Raw genomic sequence first — 19100 nt, 5'->3', positions numbered from 1 at the left:
ACGGCCTAGAAGTGGCCTACTCCTTGGAACAACAAGCTTGTCCAAGCAGGTTGTGGGAAAAGGAGTTTAAGACTGCTTGCTGTTTCAGACGGGAAGGTGATGGCAGGCTGCTGGAACAAGATAACCCCCCTTGTTAAAATGCAGATTATTCCTTTTGATTCTTAGAGCTGAATTTTCTACAAGTGGTCTGTAGGACCCAGTGTACTTGAATATTCAATCGCTGAAGTACTAAATCTGTCTCAAAGGCGTTTAACAGAAAAGGATGTCAAGTTACAGAGCAAACAAACTCAGTGGGGAAGGATGAGATTGTTGTGAATGTTAAAATCCAGATATGCTTAATTAAACCTTTCATTGTTTGCGTAGGGAAATAGGCGATCACTGGCATCTAGCAATTCAAGAAGCAATTTTGGAGAAATGCAGTGATAATGATGGAATTGTTCATATTGCTGTTGACAAAAATTCACGTGAGGTTAGTGTCTTCCCAGTCTCGTGTTAATACATTGTTCATCCCTGTCTGCTGGACTTTAAAGAAACCCAGCCCCCTCTCTTTGTTAATTGCAGGGCTGTGTATACGTCAAGTGTCTCTCTCCAGAATATGCTGGAAAGGCTTTCAAGGCATTACATGGCTCTTGGTTTGATGGTAAGGAATGGGGGTTTGTAACAAAACATGGGTGGGAATGACAGAAGATGGGTGCAGCTGGAATTCTTTTAAATGGTAAAATGTTTTATGTATAAGTTATTGAGTTGTAACAAAATCTGGATCTCTTCAGTAGTTATCACCTAGTAAACTTGTTTCAGTGTAATAATGTGTTTGTGTGTGTTACTTCCTGAAGCAACGTGTAATAATACTGAGCTGGAAGGCTTCTCTTTTCCTATTTCTTTGCCTTATAGGAAAGCTGGTAACGGTAAAATACCTGCGGCTAGATCGGTATCATCATCGTTTTCCCCAGGCTCTTACTTGTAGCACTCCACTGAAGCCATCGAACAAACACATGAACTCTATGTCACATCTGCGTCTTCGGACAGGCACAACTAATTCTCAGGGAGGTTCCTGAGAAGACTTCGTACAACTGCTAGGACTGTTACTTGCAACAGGGTTTTTCCTGTTCGGCTGCCGTCTTCCTTTTTTAGTGCTTTTTGTATGTAATACTTTAATGAATTAAATAAAAGTTTGAACGTTCCAGAAATCTTGTTTCCAAAGGAACTTAGCAATGAGGCAGTAATACTGAGCTGACAAAAAGAAGAAGAATTGCTTCAGGATGTTTTCCGGGGCTATAGTAAACCAATGCATTTAAGTTTTGCATGAAGAATACCGACTTCATTATACATTTGCAGATGTGGTGACTGTATTTTTGCACCAAGAAGTGTTTTTTGATAATACAACAGCATGGAGAAAAGATGACTTCCTGTATTTCCATAGTTTCCTGTGAAATAATCTTGTGGGTATTTTGTAACAACCAACCTACAGTTCCTGATGGTGAATAAGTTAAATTTTATTTTTCAGTCGATATTAGGATATTTTTTTTTTTTTTGTTGCTGTATAAGAATCTTTTCTGCAGCTGAGGGATGGGGAAAGTTAATCTGGCGTTAGTGGTTGCATATAAGTGTGAGGGAAGACGAACCAAATGCGGATGTACTAGGTTTTGTATATAAATGTAAATGCTGGTGGTGGCAAAAATGGTTGTGTTCCGTGAGGATGTCTGCATTGAAGCAGTGAATAAGCTTCCTATTTTATTCAAAACCTAATGTTTTATATGGTTTTGGCTGTATCATGACAAGAGGCCAAATACCTTAAAGTGTTAGATACAGGTTAAATATCTTTTATAGGTTTTATATTAAAATACCTGACTATGATTTTGTGTGAAAGGTCTGATACCAATTGTAATGAATTCAAATTTGTGAGCAATAAAGAAGCAATTGGCAGATACTGGAAAAAAGTATTTTGTGAAAAGCTGTATTTATTATTACAATTGCCAGGGCTGTGACAAAATACCATTGGGAATAAGTGACTTTCCCAATACATGACATCTTGTTGTAATATGAGCCAGTTACCTATTGAAATTAAAAAGGTGCATGCTTCCGTGCAACAGTTTTGGCTGATGCAAACTAGAATTCTGGCTAACAGTAAACCTTGTGATTCTGAGTTTGTAAATTTACTAACGTTGACCTAGAAGTACAAAACTGCTGCTGAGAAGCACAGTGCAAATCTAAGATTATTGGCTTTACTAATCCCCACTCCTACAACAGTTTTACGTAATTACCCAGCTGAATATCCTGTAGGAGGTGAGACTGGAAGCACACCAGTCCCATAAACTTTACTGAAACTCACTTTACTTTGTAGATACGATGGATTTGCAGCATGAACTTGCACAAATAATGCACGTTTTTCTTATGGTTAAGTAAACATGATGCACACTATTCTGCAACAGAAAATCCTCTTGTGCCTTACCTTTGTGCTTTTGTGGGCACCATGTTTATTATTGGAGAGTTTGTAAACCGAAAAAAAAGATTTTAAATCCTCAGTTTTATGTCTCAGATGCTAATGAATGAGTATATATAATATATAATCAGCCATGCAGAATCCTACTTACCAAGGACAAGTACATATTTTTGATGGGTAAGTAGATTGTGCCAGGTCTGGTAGATTTTGATGAGTTTTACTATATACATATATGTATATGTATAATATACATGTATATGTATTATATATGTATATAAACTAATTTTGTTGTATTTGATGTGCATCATAGTGATCTGTTTAACCTGACCTTAGTGACCCCATCTTGTGACCTGTTGCAAGAGTGAATGTACAAATATTTGTGGCATTTTAAAAGGTCGCCTCGATGCAAATGCATCTATCTCGCTTCTTAAAGTATATTTCTTGTAAACACTGTACATTTTATTATTGTAATATGTACTATTATGCAGCTTATTTTACCTTAAACCTGTTAAGTTGACCAATGTCCCTTCCTGCAAGACAGAGGGGAATGTGTATAATAACTGAACATTTGAGGAAATTCAGATGTTTGTTGTAATTTGTCACCCTGTCCTGTAAAAACAAACAAAAAACCAAACCGAACTCGAATTAAAGGTTTATTAGGGATTTTTATATGTGTCTCACCGAGCTAGTTGGGTGTCGTTCTGACTTGGATACTCTTTTCATCTGGGGGTGAGGGGCGGGCATGAATTCATCGTAAATGCTTATTAGGCTTTGAAGCTGAACCGGTGCTGCTGTGAGCTGAGCTAATCCCTGAACATGACTTCAATGTTGAACTTTGGATTTTGTACATAGGGATTGCATAATTCCCTGTCGTTACGTTTATCCTATGCTGTTCTAAGCTTGTATGTGAAAGGTTGGGGGGGGGGGAGACCATAGAACGGGGGTTTAGGTTCATGATTAATGAGCATTTGCTCATTTTGGAAGGAAAGTGGCAGGGCGAGAACTTCGCTGTAGCTCTGCCCCTCGCTCCCTTTCTGTCCCTTGGCCGATACGGAGAGCGGGCAGTCGGGCCTGCCTCAGTTCCCCTGCCCGTCAGCTCAGCGCAGTCGCTCGGCCTGCAGCCCCCAGCGGGAGCCAGGGGCCGAAGCCGTCGCGCCCCGCAGAGCCGCGGCTGCCCCAGCGCGACGCCCCGCCGGCCGCACACCAGGTACGTGGGGGCCGCGGCCCGGCTGCCTCCGCTCGGAGCCGTGGTCCCGGGCCTCGAGCCCTGCTGTCCCCGGCCCTGCCGGAGCGGCTGGAAAGCTGTTTCGCAGGTGGACCCTCCGCATGAAACGGCAGCGGCGAGGCGGCACGGGGTCCGGCCCCCACCGCCGGCTGCCCGGGCCCAGGCCGGCCCTGCGGCGTGCTGGCGGCCGCCTCCGGTTGTGCCGCGCCGGCTCCATGTTCATATTTGGCGTTGGCCGCCGGTGCCCAGGAATTTCCCGTCATGCTCCCCGGGCGGCGGGCCCGTCACCGCGGCCCCGGGGGGCTGGGACCGCTCGCCCGCTTGCTCCCTCGGGCCTCTCCTCATGCGCTCTGTGCCGCCGCCGCTGCTCTCCGCGCTCTGCCTGGCGCTGGCGGCCGCCGCAGGAGCCGCAGGTAGGAGCCGTGCTGCCGCGGCTGGCAGCGGGACCCCCGCCGGGCCGGGGGCTGCGGCGGGCTGAGGGGAGGAGCGGGGACGGCGGGGTCGGGCCGCACCTGACGCGGCTGTGGCGAAGCGTGACGGGGAGCGGGTCACCGCCGAGGGGCACCCCGGGGCCTGGCCGCGGCGCCGGGTCTGTGCCCGTTTTACGGAGCGGGCCCGTGACGGGGTTTGCCCGGCCGTGATGCTGTGGGGTGCCGGTGGTGCCCGCATCGCCTGAGCCCCGGTGTCCCTGGCTGTAGGTGCCACTTCTGACTCAGAAGAGAGGTAGATCGTTTCTGGGGTACAGCAGCGCAGCTGGCGGGGTGAAGCGGCCGTTCACCGGCTGCGCAGTTAGTTCAGCTCTGCTGCGGTCCCCTGCTCCGTGAGTTGTGCTTCATTGGTCAAAAAAGGAGCTTAAACTTCATAGACGCGTTCAGAATTCGGTCGTGTTTTTGTAAGGGAGCTCGGGGCGCGCACTGTGTTTGTTTTGCGTTGTGCTACTGACAAATACAATCGATGCAAAAAATGTATTTCTTGCTGTCCCCTCTCCAAGCTTTATTTGGATACAGAAATGACAGTCTGTCAGGCTTCCTGTGACATTTGACAAGTTTGCTATAAGTGCTGGCTTTTCTGCTTGAGCTGAAATTCCAGTTATCGTCCCGTCAGCATAAAGATGCGGTGATCTTAAACAGGGATAACTGTGTGTCAAAACTATCAAGTCTAACGGCAGATGTCCACAGATAAGGCTACATGCCCACTGCTCTCTAGTGATAAACATCTGATCTCTGTAAGAGTTCTGACCTTAAACGCACCTTTTAGGGAAGCACAGAGCCTTACGTTATATATGTTATCCTTTATATAACGTTCTATATGTTACACTTTTATTTCTTTTTCCTTTAAGCTTGCTGTTGGTACGGGGCTGGTTCTGAAGCTGCACCCTCTTAGAAATGCTGATGTCAGAATGAGGTATCTGCAAGAGGCAGATCCTTTGCCTTGCCCCATGTGGCTTGTTTATGGCAGGCGGTCTCTTAAGTGGAAGAGCCAGCTCCACTCGCCCTCTGGCACAGTGCCGTTCAGCTGAATCCAGTGTTTGATGCTTAGAATTCACCCCGGTGATGTTCTTGCCCTTGCGGAATTGACACGAGTGCTTACTGTCTTATTTGCCAGGGATTCCCAACTTTTTATTGCACTGCTGCATGCCTTTGCAGTTTGTCATGATTCCTTGTCTGCCAAATTTGGTTGGTAACGGTGCCCTTTAAGTCTGATTCTGGAAGTAGTTTCCCTGTGGCTTGTCATCTTAATCAGACATTTGCTCATAGTTTGTAAGAGAATCGCCTGCCTCGCTGTACACATGGCTTATTTTAGAACAGTGTTTCTTAACTGTCTTTTAAAATCTAAGCAGAGAATTAAATGTGGTGAATAGCACGCCACAGTTGCCAAATGATCCTGGAATTCCGAGAGGAAAGAAGATAATTCAGTTTCAAATAAAGTTCTGCATTGATTTCTCAAAACCACGAAAGTTAGTGAAGCCATATATAGTTCATTCCAGAATGTGGTTGGTTGGTCCTTTTCCTGTCTGGCATTCCTTGGATCTTTATAATACACGTTTGAAAACGTTCTTTGGGAGGAAAAAAGAATCCTGTTTTCCCCTCAAAAGCACAGTCTTTAAAAGCAGTGCCTTTGTGTATGGGGTAATGTTTCTATATTCGGTAGCAAAGCCATATAAAGCAGTTGATCCTAGACAAAAATAAAATCTTTTGACTGAATGACCTTGCTTATTTTTCCAAGTGGTGGCGTTTAAATGCTCTCACAGGGATTTGGTTAATACGCATTTTTATGTTTGTACATACTGTAAGAATTCCTAACAGCTGTTGGTTAAGGGAAACTTCCCCATGAGGAAGGCATTTGGTCCTTTGCCCTGATATTTATGAAGGTAAGGGAGGATCTTGTTTACCTACTCACATTTTGTCAGCTTCGTAATATGACACTTGTTTCTGTGTCACTGGAGGTCCAGCATTTTTATTATATTAGAAATGCAAGAAAATGAAGATTCCCTTTTAGGGGGATTGTTAATGGTTCCTTTGTTATTTATTCTAAAAGCTGGGGGAACAGGAGGGAGAAGGGGGAGAGAAGAGATCGCTCTGTTAAGGATTTAATCTTCTCAGACAGAAGGTTAAGAAGTCTGCCGGTCTGCACCAGACTGGCATCACTACAAGCTGGTGATGCAGCAAAGCCATCCAATTTTGAGGTAGCTCTATTGAGCCGCAGAATTCAAGTGAGTGTGTCCTCATTACAGAGCAACTCTTTGGCTCTTTAGAGTGCAGCATTATATTACTCATAGGTTGGGAAGATGGCCATTTTCCCCCCTTTCTATTCTTTTTCTTTATTTTATGAAAAGCTGCAGTTTTCACAGCACCCAGACTATGAATTTAAGCTCTGGAGTCTTTAATTGCTGGGAAAGTGAGAGAAACCATCAGCCTAATTATAGCTTGGTCTAGCTCTGATTTAAGTGTTCCTTTAGCCAAAAAACTCCCAGAAAACTGGACCCTCAAATTCCTTGGGTATTTATGATGGTGTGTAGGAATTACTGTAGTATAAAGTCGGGTATGGATTTATCTTTCCCTGAGTAACCGGTATGCTTATTTTGGAACAGGCTTCAGGGCTAGGGTGTTTTTTGCTCTGGAATAATCATGTCCATACATGGAGTTATTTAGAAGCTACTTTCTTTACACAAGTGGGAGGTCTTTAAAACGTAACAACAAAAAACTTGCCAGCTTTTTGAGCCTTTTCCTTTTAGTGTTTCAGAGTAGGAAGTGACTACAGGTTAACTTTTCCTTCCCTCACTCTTGTTGCTTTGTTGGGATTGTATTATCTTTTTGGATGCTTCATTTGCCTCAGAAAGATCTTAGGTTCTCAGTGAACTATTAATATGTACTAGCTAAAAAAACCCAACCACACAAAACTAAAGATTGAAGTCCTCCTTCATGGAAATTTGTGAATGTGTAACCAACCAGCAATGTTTTAAAAGTAACTTCCAACCAAACACTTAAGAAAAGGAAGGGAGCACATATTTCATCATTAACTTACACCAGAAGATGAAGAATGTCAGTCTGAGTTTTAATGGGAATTTTCGTGTCCTTAATCTGTAAAGATGGTGATCCTTATGTTTTGTCTGAAAATAGGGTAGAAAGAATTCTTTGGGAATGCCACTTATGGTGAGGTAACTGAAAATTATAATTTATCTGCTTAGCTCCAGCCTTCTGGTTCTCATTTAGCAACCTCAGTTCCAATAGCATTATCTGAAAACCACACAATCTAACAACTGGAACTGGGGATAAAGAGGCTTTTCTCGATAACGACTTTAAGACCTGAGGAATTGAATGATACTAGCCCAGACGAGGCTAGAACAGTGCTGAAACTTATAAGGCGCCAACATGATTTTGCTGTCTTCACTGACTTAGGTGATAGTTTAGCATTGTTTTGTAACATGATTAATAGCATAAGTACTTCTGTATTTAGGCTGAGCCCTGGAAGTGATCTTTCCACTAAGTTTGGGATTTAAACATGATTCAGCTTCTGCGCGTTGCACAGCGTCCAAGGACGGGTCTTCTGCAGAGCTCCCCAGTTCACTCTTTCAGTAGCATTGGAACACCAGGATTAATGATTTATTTCAAATCTGGGCAGCAGCTTAGCAGAATGTATGCAGTGTGCTAACACGTTGTTCTGTTGGGATGTAGTACCACATCCAAGAGATCTTAAAAGTGTCGTGCATGGCATTTAGAAGTATTTCCCCAGGGGTCTCTTTTGACTCTGTTCTTTCAAACAGGGGCAACGCCTTTGTGTTTCACCTGATGGAAAACAAATCCCTGCTACCACGCAATAACAATAGTGCTGATGGAAAGTAGCTGGCAAATGCCACCACTTTCACTCCAACTGCACAATGAAAATGGGAAAAAAAAAAAGTAAAATCAACACAAGGAACCTTAGCAGCTTCCTGGGGATGTGAGCTGTGCCAGTCGTGGTCAAACAAAACAGCACAGAAAATGGTGGCTCTGGCTGAGGGATTGCCCTGTTCTTGTTCCTGTCTGCACACACGGAGAGTGCAGGTGATTTTAACACTTTGAGAACCCATGTGGTGGGCTGGCTGGGGTGTAAGCCATGTGGATGTCCCTTTCAGTTCAAGCAGCCAGCGTTTGACAGCATAGAGTCTGGCCTTGGGCTTCCTGTGGCAGGTTCAAGAGCCAACGGTTGGTCTGATGTAAACTTGCTGTACTTGCTCAAATCAGCTAAGAAAAATGGTTAACTTTGCCCAAGCAGGCTTTGTCATCCAGGTCAGACTGTCACCATCCTGCTGCCTGGGTAGAAGCTTGATGTTAAACATAAACCCAGTGCAGATCCCTCATGTGTCCTGATGACAAGCAGTCACAGCTAACACCTAGTGCAAGTCAGATTTGCACTAGTGAGTGATCCAGCAGTGCCTTCATGTGTGAGTGATCCATTCAGTGTCTTCATGATGCTGAAACTGAGGCTTGCAGATCAGATAGTGGCTTGGGCTTCTGCTCTGTTGTACCAACAGCGCTGCCAGTAGCCATAGCAGGAGTTGGAGGGAGAGAAGGTAATAAGATGGGAACAGATGCATAGGCTGCCAGCTCAGGGACAGGCAGGAAAGCTGAGGTGGATGAGCCAGCTCTGTGAAGTTAAAGGCCCGAGATGCAAATTCAGAAGCTCCATAAGTAGTGATTTGGGTTTTCTGTAGCTTTATCATCTTGGCTTTCAAGTGGCTGCAGAAAAAGAATATCAGCCCTTTTGGTCAGAGCCTTAGTATTTAACTGCTTGATGTGGGAACTGTACTTTTAGACTGTACCTTCTTTTTTTCCTATTTGCTTTCAGGATTTAAATTACTGTTTCATTAGGTCTTCTGTATATACAGTGGAAAAATACACTGTGGTGACAGCACACCTTCTAACATCTCATAAGAGAAACCAAATTGTCAGTGTACGTACTTGGTTTATGTGTTCTTGCTTTTACTTAAAAACAAGCACATGTGAGGAACAAGATCACCACCAACTTGCGTAGCACATTAGTGGCTCCTTTAGGAAGGGACCCATCAGATGCTGCTGGTTTCTATCTCCTATTAGAACCTGGCATCGCTCATCCCAAACCACAGGGCAGCTCTCCTACTTGCCTCTGAACTTGAGAGGTGCTGGATTGTAACAAACTATTTTAGCAGTTGTTGAACCATGCTGGGAAGGTTTACAAAGGATACTTTGCAAGACCCTAAGACTCTGCCCACCAAGTCTTTTAAAATATGAAATCCAGTAGCTGTCTGGGGGGAAACAAGCCTTTTTTGTTGCTCTGTTACGTATGAATTGCAGAGTAGTAGATTTTTATCTAATGGCAGTCAAGTAATGACTGTGACAGTAATATAGGCAGTGTAATAGCTGAGTGATGTCATGCTGTTTAAGACAAGATGCAGGTTTGCGGAGCATTATGCCATCTCTGCAGTCACTCCTGTAGACTAAACAAACCAAGTTCTTAAAAAAAAAGTTTGTGGGGATTTGGTTTTCTGAACCACTCTTTTCTTTGCTCCTCCTCTGGACTTTCCTCAATTGCCTCTGGCCTACATCTCCAACCAGCGGCGTATTCCAGTTGATACCTCACTGCTCCTGAGGGGAGCAGATTTCCTCCCCAGCCCCTCCTGAGCTGTTCTGTTTGATTCTTCTCTTTATTAATGAACTTTTGTCATTTGTCTTTTTTTTTTTTCTTTAATAGTTTCACCCTTGGCTCAATTTCTTGTCACTGTAACCTTGACATCCTTTTCTGCAGTACTGCTCTTGGTCTGAAATTCTTCCTTTTAGTTTTATGTGTTTGAAGATTTCCTTTGAAGTCCAAAGGTGGTTCTTTGTACTTCGCTGTACTGATTTTTATTTGACTGATTTTTGACCGTTTCTTCACTTTATTAAGGACATCCTGTTGAGCTCTTTAGAGTGCATCATGCTCCTTCCAGGTTGGTGTCCGGGCAGTTTTACTCAGACCACTTGCTGGGTTCTGACCCTAGTCAGCAGAAGTGCCGGATGAGCGTGTTTTTTCAAGCAGCTCTGCACCCATGTTACAGGACCTTGACCCTGAAGGAAGGTACTTTTCCAGCTTGCTCTGTCAAAAAGTATATTTGAGATGTGTTGGATTTACTGCTTTCCTTCTGCCTGTAGAATAGAAGGAAGGAGAATACATTTGTTGATGGGGTGAGATTCAGGCAAGTCCATCTTGGCAGCTGATCACTTTTCTAAGTTTCAGTTGCCTGTTTATGGATTGTTTAGAAACTTGTTTCAAAAGCTTTCTGGGTGCTGAAGGAAGGCTATGGCTGTGTAGTTCACCAGTTGCTCTTTTCCCCTTTTTAGAAATGGACGTTGCCAGCTTGCTCCCATGCTTTCAGAAAAGGAAAAGCCTTTCAGAAGTCCTCCAGGGTGCTTGCTCTTTGCTGAGTGATTGCCCCAGCTTGTTTCCAAAACGCTGTAGGATAAATTTCCTAACCTGTCAGAGGAGGAGCAGCCACAGGCAAAAGTTGCAGACACACAAGATAGCTCCATCGTCTCACTCATGAGAAGATGAATCACTCATGAATATAGTGATTCAGAATGAGTGTGCCTAATTTCAGTCTGATATTTATCCAGCTAATGCACCTGAATTGAGTTTCTAAGCATGAGAAGGAAAGCTTCATAGGTTTTGATAAAGTTCTCTCAAAAAAAGCAGCTTCTGCAGCTTCATTGACAAGACAGTTCACTGCAGAGGCAAGTGACTGATGCTTCACTGACAATCTGTGTGCAGAGCAAGGTCTGTGCAACAGATTTCAGTGATTCAAAATCAGTCACTGTGGCTGCTTCAGATGATGACCTCTGTTTCTTAAAAAATCTCTCAAATATATTGCCATGGAAGGTCATCTGGGTTGTCAACCTATTTCTAACCTGATGATCTATTGTGTGTGTGGCTTGCTTTACGTAGAGTTACAAATAGTGAAATTTGCAAGTGGGCTTCACTCATCATAGCTTATGGTTTATTACGGAATCATGGAATCATAGAATGGTTTGGGTTGGAAGGGACGTTAAAGATCATCCAGTTCCAACCCCCCTGCCGCAGGCAGGGACACCTTCCACTAGAGCAGCTTGCTCAAAGCCTCATCCAGCCTGGCCTTGAACACTGCCACGGATGGAGCAGCCACAGCTTCTCTGGGCAACCTGTGACAGTGCCTCACCACTCACAGTAAAGAACTTCTCCCTAATGTCTAATCTAAATCTCCCCTCTTCTAGTTTAAAACCATTCTCCCTTGTCCTGTCACTACATGCCCTTGCATTATTTTTTTATTAGTTTTGCCGAGCAACTACATAAGATTTCCAGAGATCTAGGTAACTTTTTGCTGTCAATTTCCATATAAATACACATAAATGTAAAAGAATGAGAATCATTCTCTACATATATACCAATGCTATAAAAATAAGCTACCGAACATACCAGAATTCCAACCAGTAATTATTGTTTAGGAAAACCACAAAGTGGGCAGACAGAGTGCTGGTACGTCCCTTGTTTCAGTTTCAGAAGGGGTGCTGAAGCTTGCATGCTCAGCACTGGGATGTACTGAAGTGAACTGTGGGAGGAGAGTGGTCCTGCGCTGGGACTGAGGATGCTGTGAAGGCATGGCTGAGTCGCCGAGGAATGCCTGAGTGAAATGTCAGCCCCAAGAGGGGAAAGAGGGACTCCCGATGTTCCAAGTGTAGGGCTTCCTTTTTTGGAGCACGAGTCCAAGTAGGGCAGAAACAAACTGTATTTTGGGGCAATGAAGTTCCTGACAGCAGGCTTCGGCAGGAGGGGCTCCCTGCGGGTGCTGTGCTGCTGCCTCTGCTGAAGGAAGTGGAGCAGATGTCACTTCTCAAACAGATTATGCACAGAAAACATCCAAATTTGTTTTAGAATCTTGATCCAGGTAGGAAGCTGAACTGCAAAGCTTCGAAACCAGCAAAAGGCTGAGGGAAGAGGAGAACAAAGTTGGTGGCTGCATTGTTCCCCCAGTGACCCTCCAAATGAGAGCTGCTGAACTGAGCAGTATGCTTAACCCGTGAGCCAGCTGCATGGGCATGGGCAGCCCTGGTGTGGGTCTGGGGGGGGGGGGTCTGTGCAGGACTGGGGGCTCCTGCCAGCCCCGGTATGGATCTGGGGGGCTTCTGTGCAGGACTGGGGGCTGCTGCCAGCCTTAGGCATGTGGGTCTGGGGGGGCTCTGTGTAGAACTGTGGGGCTGCATCAGCCCTGGTGCGTGGGTCTAGGGGGTTCCATGCAGGACTGTGGGCTGCATCAGCTCTGGCACTGTTATGCTCACTCCAACAGAACAGGTGAAAGTATTCATGGTTTTGCCAAAGGTAAGTACTTTTTGCTATGCAGAAAGGTTTTGCATGGTTACTGTGGGCTGCAAGTCTAGCTGCTCGGTATCAGATGAGTATTGTCTTAGAGTGCATGTAGGGCTGGGAAATGCGTATTTAAAAATAGTGATGTTTAATAAACATTTTCAGCCGATTAAAGAAGTGGAGGAGACACCTTTGCATTCTGGACACTTGAGAGAGAACTGAAGAGAAAGGAAATAATCAAAGCTGATTTTAACGTAATACATTTAGCTCGAATTAATACTTCTCTTGTTCATGAATTGAGAAATGGCTCTAGGATGCCTGGAGGTGCAGGTGCCTGTCCCACACATCAGTGTAAATATGGTTAGTTAATTAAAAAAACCCAACAAACTAAGTTTGTGGATTTTTAAACTGGACTGGAATGAAAATTGGAATTCTGCTTAGAGACTCCAGGTAACATTTTTCATTGATAAAAGTTTGTCTTTGGACATTTGCTCTTGTAAGAAGGATAAAGAGCCCTGAATAAGTGTTTCTCTCCCTTTAATTATCTAAATGCAGGTAGATGTACATATAATCCTGGTTATTAAGTAGTGGCAGTTATATATATGTATTTTGCCAATCACGATACTTAATGACAGCCCAACCAAGTGAAGATTTGGGTTACAGAAATGCAAATAAAAGTGTTTGTTAAGCTAATCCACCTTGGCAGTGGTTTAAAATCGAATAATCTTTATATTTGAATCAAATTTATTGCTGTTAGGAGAGAAATAGTTTTCTTTGCTCTCTCAGTTTTGAGTCATTGCCATTCAGTATTAACTGACTGTAGCAGAAGTTCAAAGATTTGCAGTATAAAGATAAATACTCTTTCCTTATTTGCTGTAGTGTCTTCTCACTGCTGTTCATAAAAACAAAAGTACATCTCTGACCAGGGAAAATTTAGGAGTTTCTGTTTTACTTGATGGAATTCTATTTTGGTATGGATTAGATGTTCTTTTAATTTATTTTTTTCAACTCCGTAAAGGTTCTTTGCGTTTAGGATGGTTACAGTGTGTGAGCCATTCTTTTAGGTTTCTTTGTGCACTATCAGAATTTCTTTGTGCTCTATTTTTTTAAACTATTTTTGGATAAAAGGCTGAGGTTTTCTTGGATGTGCATAATGCTGCTCTGCATTACCTTTGTGACGCAGTCTGTGTGATCAAAGGTATATTTCTAAAGAGTGCTTTTATCTTCTTGATATATCCATAGACTTCTGTGCGCTGAGGGTTGTATTTGAAGGATAACTGATGAGGAGACTGTGCAGCACCTGATTTTATGGAAGGGAGATGGCTCCTCTCTGTGGTAATAAGCGGTATTGGTTTGTGGAGAAAGCCACGTAGAAAATTTCCATGTAAGGGAGGCTGCTGTGGAGGGACTGGCAGCGATGATGTCTGCAATTCGAAATGCTTTTCTAGTAGCTGGGTTGATAAAAAAAGAAACAACCAACCTGAATCGGTCTGAAATGTAGTTATGCCAGCTAACAGTGCTTTCCTTGTGAGCTGGTGTGCAAAATGAGAGATCACAGTCAGGTCCGGTTCACTGCTCTAAAAATTACATTTTCTCACATAGTAAATTATAAAATATAGGGAGATAATTCAGCTTTCAAGTGCTGAAGAACTGAATGCTGAATGAGATAACACAGGCTGATGTGCGTCTGTGTGTCTTTTGCACTGGAAGTTTACTATTCTAGGAGGGTGCATGGCATTTGAGGCACAACACGCATATACATGTAGACAGATATCAGTACCAACCACTTTTTCAATTGAAAGAGTTTTAAATATCTTAAAAATCTGCTGGCCAGGGACTTCCTATGGCAATTCCTGTATTCACTATAACAACCCCATGGCTTCTGAACCTGCATTGAGGATGCTTTAGTTTGCTGCTGTGGCAGGGACTGTTGTTCTTTGGTGGGTTTTATTCCCTGATGCAGACTTTACTCTAAGAGATGGTTAAATCAGAGGCCAAAGTCGTGGCTGAAATCACATCTGGTTTCAGGGACCTTAGACTAGAAAGCATGATTTCTGCATTTCCTTACAGTGCCTCGTGAAACAGGGTCATCAAATTTAACTTGTCTGCGATGTTTCAGAATTCAGCTGCTCTGTGCAGCAGAGGTGGCAGCTTGCTTTCCGTCATGCCTCATGCACCACAGCCCATCTGTGCCATGCGGGACAGGAGTGCACAGTCAGCAAACTACACAGGGCTGGTTTTCATTCCTCTCATTTTAGGAACGAGTGAGATGACGATCTTTTCAAACAAGGGCACTTTCTTGATGTTTAGGATTAGAAGTCCTATGAAGTCAGACAACTTCTCATCTGGAGGCTTTCTCTTTGCTTCACTTTTATGAGATATTCTACCTAAGAGGAATGGCTGGTATCACATATCTATTGTGTATGGTTACCCACGCAGGTAAGCTTTGTGAGCTGAGGAAGAAGTCATCTGAGTTACAGGAGCACTGTGTAACACAACATAAAAGAGCTCCCATTCCAGATGATGTATTTGATTAATCTTTAGAATTTGTCTATTTTTCTTTGGGAAGCAAAAACTAATGCAAAGTTGTTTCAGAAAAGCAGAACAGAGATTCTTTTGAAGGGCCTATGTTCACTGCTAAAAGATAAAGTTGTATTTCACCTTTTGGTAAAGGATGCGTGGGGTTTGTCCCAAATTGAAAACTGAATAGAAAGCTTGTTAGCTCCACTGTGTTGGTAAGCTTGAAAAGGTAAATACTGATGGAGAGGAAGAGTACCAAATTGACCTGATGGTAAAAATAGGCATAATGTCTTCAGTGCTAGAGTACCTCTTGTATAGATCTATCCATAGCAGTAACCCAGAAGTTTTTAAGCTTTGCTTTTTCTTTTAGTTCTGAAAATGAATACTTTACTGGGGAGGAATGCAGAAAGCTTTCGGGCTGGCCGGTAGGAATTGTTAAATTAAGAGGTTACTTCCAGACCACTTTTATCTCCTCATGTGAGCACCAGAAGCAATTAAATTGTTACCACTGCGATGGAGAGGACTGCCTGGAATGGAAAAGATTAGATATTTTTAAGATGTTGAAAGGATCGTGATTCTCGGAAAAGACCCATTTAAGAGTAGTTTATGACCGCTGTAGTTATAAACTCACTGCCGTAAAAGGAATGTGCTGTGTGTTGGCAGGCTACCAAGTCAGGGAAAATGAAAGTGCAGCTCAGTGCTATTTTAGTGCATCAGATCTGGGAGGAGCAGGAATGGACAGGGGAAAATCCCAACTGACCTATATTTACTCTCCTCTGGGAAGTATTGCCAGTCATAACTATTGGGAAACTGTCTGCAAACGGCAGACGTGTGAGCGCTTGCAAGGCTCAGAGACCTGCTGGTTTCTGCCCTTAGCCAAGAATCTCTTTCATCCCAGGCTTGGGGACACCTCACTTGCCTAGTCTCTTCTCCTTGGGGTCTCTCCACAGTTTGTATTGTCTCTGCAGTTCCACTTTGCTCTTGCCATTTCATGCTGCCCACAATGCTTGCCGTGTCTTGTCTCTACATTGATGAAATCTTCCATTTTCCACCTCTCCCTAAAGATTGGATATAAGGAGGAAATTCTTTCCTGTTAGGGTGCTGAGGCACTGGAATGGGTTGCCCAGGGAGGTTGTGAGTGCTCCATCCCTGGCGGTGTTCAAGGCCAGGTTGGATGAAGCCTTAGGTGGGATGGTTTAGTGTGAGGTGTCCCTGCCCATGGCAGGGGGGTTGGAACTAGATGATCTTGAGGTCCTTTCCAACCCTAACTATTCTATGATTCTATGATTCTAAGACCATGGAGTCCCTTGAGCAAGGACCCTCTTAACTTTTGTTACTTAAAAAACTAATTAACTCTCTCCTCCCCTTGTACTCAGTGTAGCACGGGTGTCCTCGTCATCCCCACTGTATAAAGCCGTGTCCTTTGCTGCTCAGGGGGGACCACTCCAGCTGCTCTGCTGTGTGCAAATGTTAAGTAGTAAAACAAGGAGAATTCAGCCTCACGAGCCTCTCCTCTGTGGGAGCAATTGCAGAACAGGGAGGCATTAATGTGCTTTCCCCCTTCTCGCTTTTCAGAGGGTACAACCTGCAAAATCCCTTTTGTTTTGATTGTCCTCTCACATCTCAGGCCTTTTCAGTTTGGGCCCTGGACACACCTCTGGGCTTTAGTTACCAGCACACCAGTGTCTTTGTTGCCAGACTGGTCTTTCAGTAGCTGGAGATGGGAGCACTGCAGTGGCCAGTTCAGCATACAAAGAGGGGTATTCCTGTAAGGGATTGTGAGCTTCCCATCTTTGGCAGCTGATGCTAGAGAGAACGTCAGCTCAAATCTGACCATTCTATGATTCCATGATAAATCAGCTATTAAATGAAAATTAAATATACCTCTTTGCTCAGATGTAGCATTTGTCTTTTATAAATAATTTTGCTGTCCTGGATAACCATTCTAATATAAATGCAAACTCACAGACATACGGAGCCCTACCTCATTACTTAGCATGTTTTTCTCCTCAACAACTGAAATCAGTGAAATTATCCTGAATTGTGTGCAGAGGTTTCAGACTCTGGTTTGTTTTCCAAGGTTTTAATGGTTACTTTACTGGAGAGAAAATCCTCCTTTGATGGAGAAGCAATGTCTGGGTAATAAAGCTGCAGCCTTTGCTGCACTCCTAAAAAGAACTCTGATTCACCTCAATGGGAAACTTAAATGCAGCCTGAGGATGGAATGTGGAGGGTTGGTTAGTCCCTAAGGCTTGCCACCATGCATCACAGAGTGGAACCTGTGAGAGCAGGTGAGAATATCCATTCCCACTACAGGGAGAGCAGTGCTTCCAGGCTGTCTGATACTTTCTCATCTTCTTTTCCTGATTTCTATTTTTTTTTGTCTGATCTCAACCTTTAGACTTTTCTTCTTCCCATGTTCATCCAGCTGTTAACATGATGAATATAGATACTGAAGCTTCCCAGCTAGGATGTGAAAGAGTTACATCAGTAACGTTAATGGAGTGGGCTTTATTACCCCATTTCACAGGAGAAAGAGGGCAGTGCTGTGGGCATGGTGAAGAAGCTGTAAGAGCAGGGGAAGACCTCCTTCACCCCTTGAGCACGAGCAGCCACAGCGTGTGCCACACTGAATCTGACAGTATCCTGAAGCCAGACTGGTACTGGAAACCCTCTTACTGTGCATTCTTTATTGCAGAAAGGTGTGTGGTTTAGGTTTGAGTTTCTGTGATAAATACACTCAGATGCTATGGGAGGGGTTTAAGAAAAAAATCCAGCATAAGAGAGTATGTAAAATTCAAGAAAGCCAAAGCGTTTTGAACTTCACTGTTCAAGCTCCTCTCTAAGGGTAGTGCTAACTTCAGGTTTAAAGCTTGACGTTTCCTGGTGTTCCACTCAAATATTATGAGGTATGGCAGTAATTACCTCTTTTATCACGGCACAATGTAAACTTCCTAAAAGTAGACTGAGTTGCTATTCAGTTTGCACATTCCAGCACAAACAGCTAAGCAGAACATGCTTGACTTGAGAATGTTAAAAGTGATGTGGGAATTCAGGTCTAATACTTCTGATTTCTGTGGCTGTAACTGAGAAGCTACTACTGTATGAAGGGAGAAAAAGTATATGCAGACAAGCATGCAAGTTAAAAGCTGCAGTACTTTTGTAGACCCGTAAGGCTAACGTAATTAGTTTCTTTTAGAATGTTTTATGCCTCTTCAATAAGCTTTTGGGAAGCTTGTACTTACAGATATCTATGTTTTGCTGCATGTTGTTAGCTGTTAGTGATTAAAGTAGTTCACTCTCTCAGACAGTGGGCTGTTGCAAGGTATTTTAATAGCAGATCATGAACTTGTGAAGACACCTGGTTTGCATTATCAGTGGATGTATAAGCACATGAAAGTCCACAGCCTAAAACCCTCTCTTTAAAAGTGAATTTCCAAAGGTTTTGTCGGTTAGCTTTATGATTTTGTGCTGAATGTTTCAAATCCAGTACAATGCTTTGAGGCATGCAGTTGTCTAAAAATGTAATTATAAAGCACAAATGCATATTCACAGGGTGTGTGCAGGGTTTTTTTTTTGAGGGCTGGAGGTTGCCTCCTTGTTGTTCCAGCAGGCTGCTGGGAGGTCGGGGCAGAAGGGATGGTTAGCCCAGGTTGTGAGGTGGTTTCTGCTTGAGAATACTGTGTGCACTGCAGAGGGTGCTAGTTTTCTGAGATCTTGGCTCAGAAGGGATAGCTGGAACTCTTCCCTTCTTTTGTCAATGAATAATAACTAGCAGTCCTCATCCCCTCGTGCTGAGCTCCAGTCTCCTGCCACAGCTGGCAGTTTGGTGATGGTTACTGCATCAGACCCCATTAAACTTCTCCTTACAACCTATTAAATACTGCCTTTACCCCCCACCTTCGCACACACCACAACAAACTTAAGACATTAATCACAAATAGTGAAGTCCCTAAAAACTGCCAAGTGCAGTGGAGAGAGCAGGAGAGACCAATGGCTTTGGCGTTAGCAGAGAATGTGTTAAGGGAAAATGACTACGGAGTTAAGTAACTGTTTAGACACAGCAACCCACGATACACTGAAATA

The 19100-nt window shown here is 43.6% G+C and overlaps 2 protein-coding genes across 4 annotated transcripts in view; both read left to right on the top strand.

Moving 5' to 3' along the window:
• LEMD3 (LEM domain containing 3) overlaps window positions 1-3109 on the top strand; it is a 51987-nt gene extending 48878 nt beyond the window's left edge. The window contains exons 11-13 of the mRNA XM_065681130.1: window positions 364-469; window positions 562-640; window positions 892-3109. Of these exons, the coding sequence (XP_065537202.1) occupies window positions 364-469; window positions 562-640; window positions 892-1055 (349 nt within the window). The 3' untranslated portion in view covers window positions 1056-3109. The remainder of the gene's footprint in view (window positions 1-363; window positions 470-561; window positions 641-891) is intronic.
• A 490-nt stretch (window positions 3110-3599) lies between these two features.
• The window catches only part of MSRB3 (methionine sulfoxide reductase B3), an 85300-nt gene continuing 69799 nt past the window's right edge, over window positions 3600-19100 (top strand). For 2 of the 3 annotated variants that reach the window (XM_065681356.1, XM_065681263.1), the window contains exon 1: window positions 3866-4078. In XM_065681356.1, the coding sequence (XP_065537428.1) occupies window positions 3881-4078 (198 nt within the window). In that variant the 5' untranslated portion in view covers window positions 3866-3880. Of the gene's footprint in view, window positions 3648-3865; window positions 4079-19100 lie in introns of those variants that run through there. The other variant, XM_065681430.1, reaches the window with a different exon arrangement.

Source organism: Lathamus discolor, chromosome 1 (assembly GCF_037157495.1).
Source record: "Lathamus discolor isolate bLatDis1 chromosome 1, bLatDis1.hap1, whole genome shotgun sequence".
Lineage (NCBI taxonomy): Eukaryota > Metazoa > Chordata > Aves > Psittaciformes > Psittacidae > Lathamus > Lathamus discolor.
Note: the sequence above shows the minus strand (reverse complement) of the source record. Positions and strands in the feature narration are given on the sequence as shown.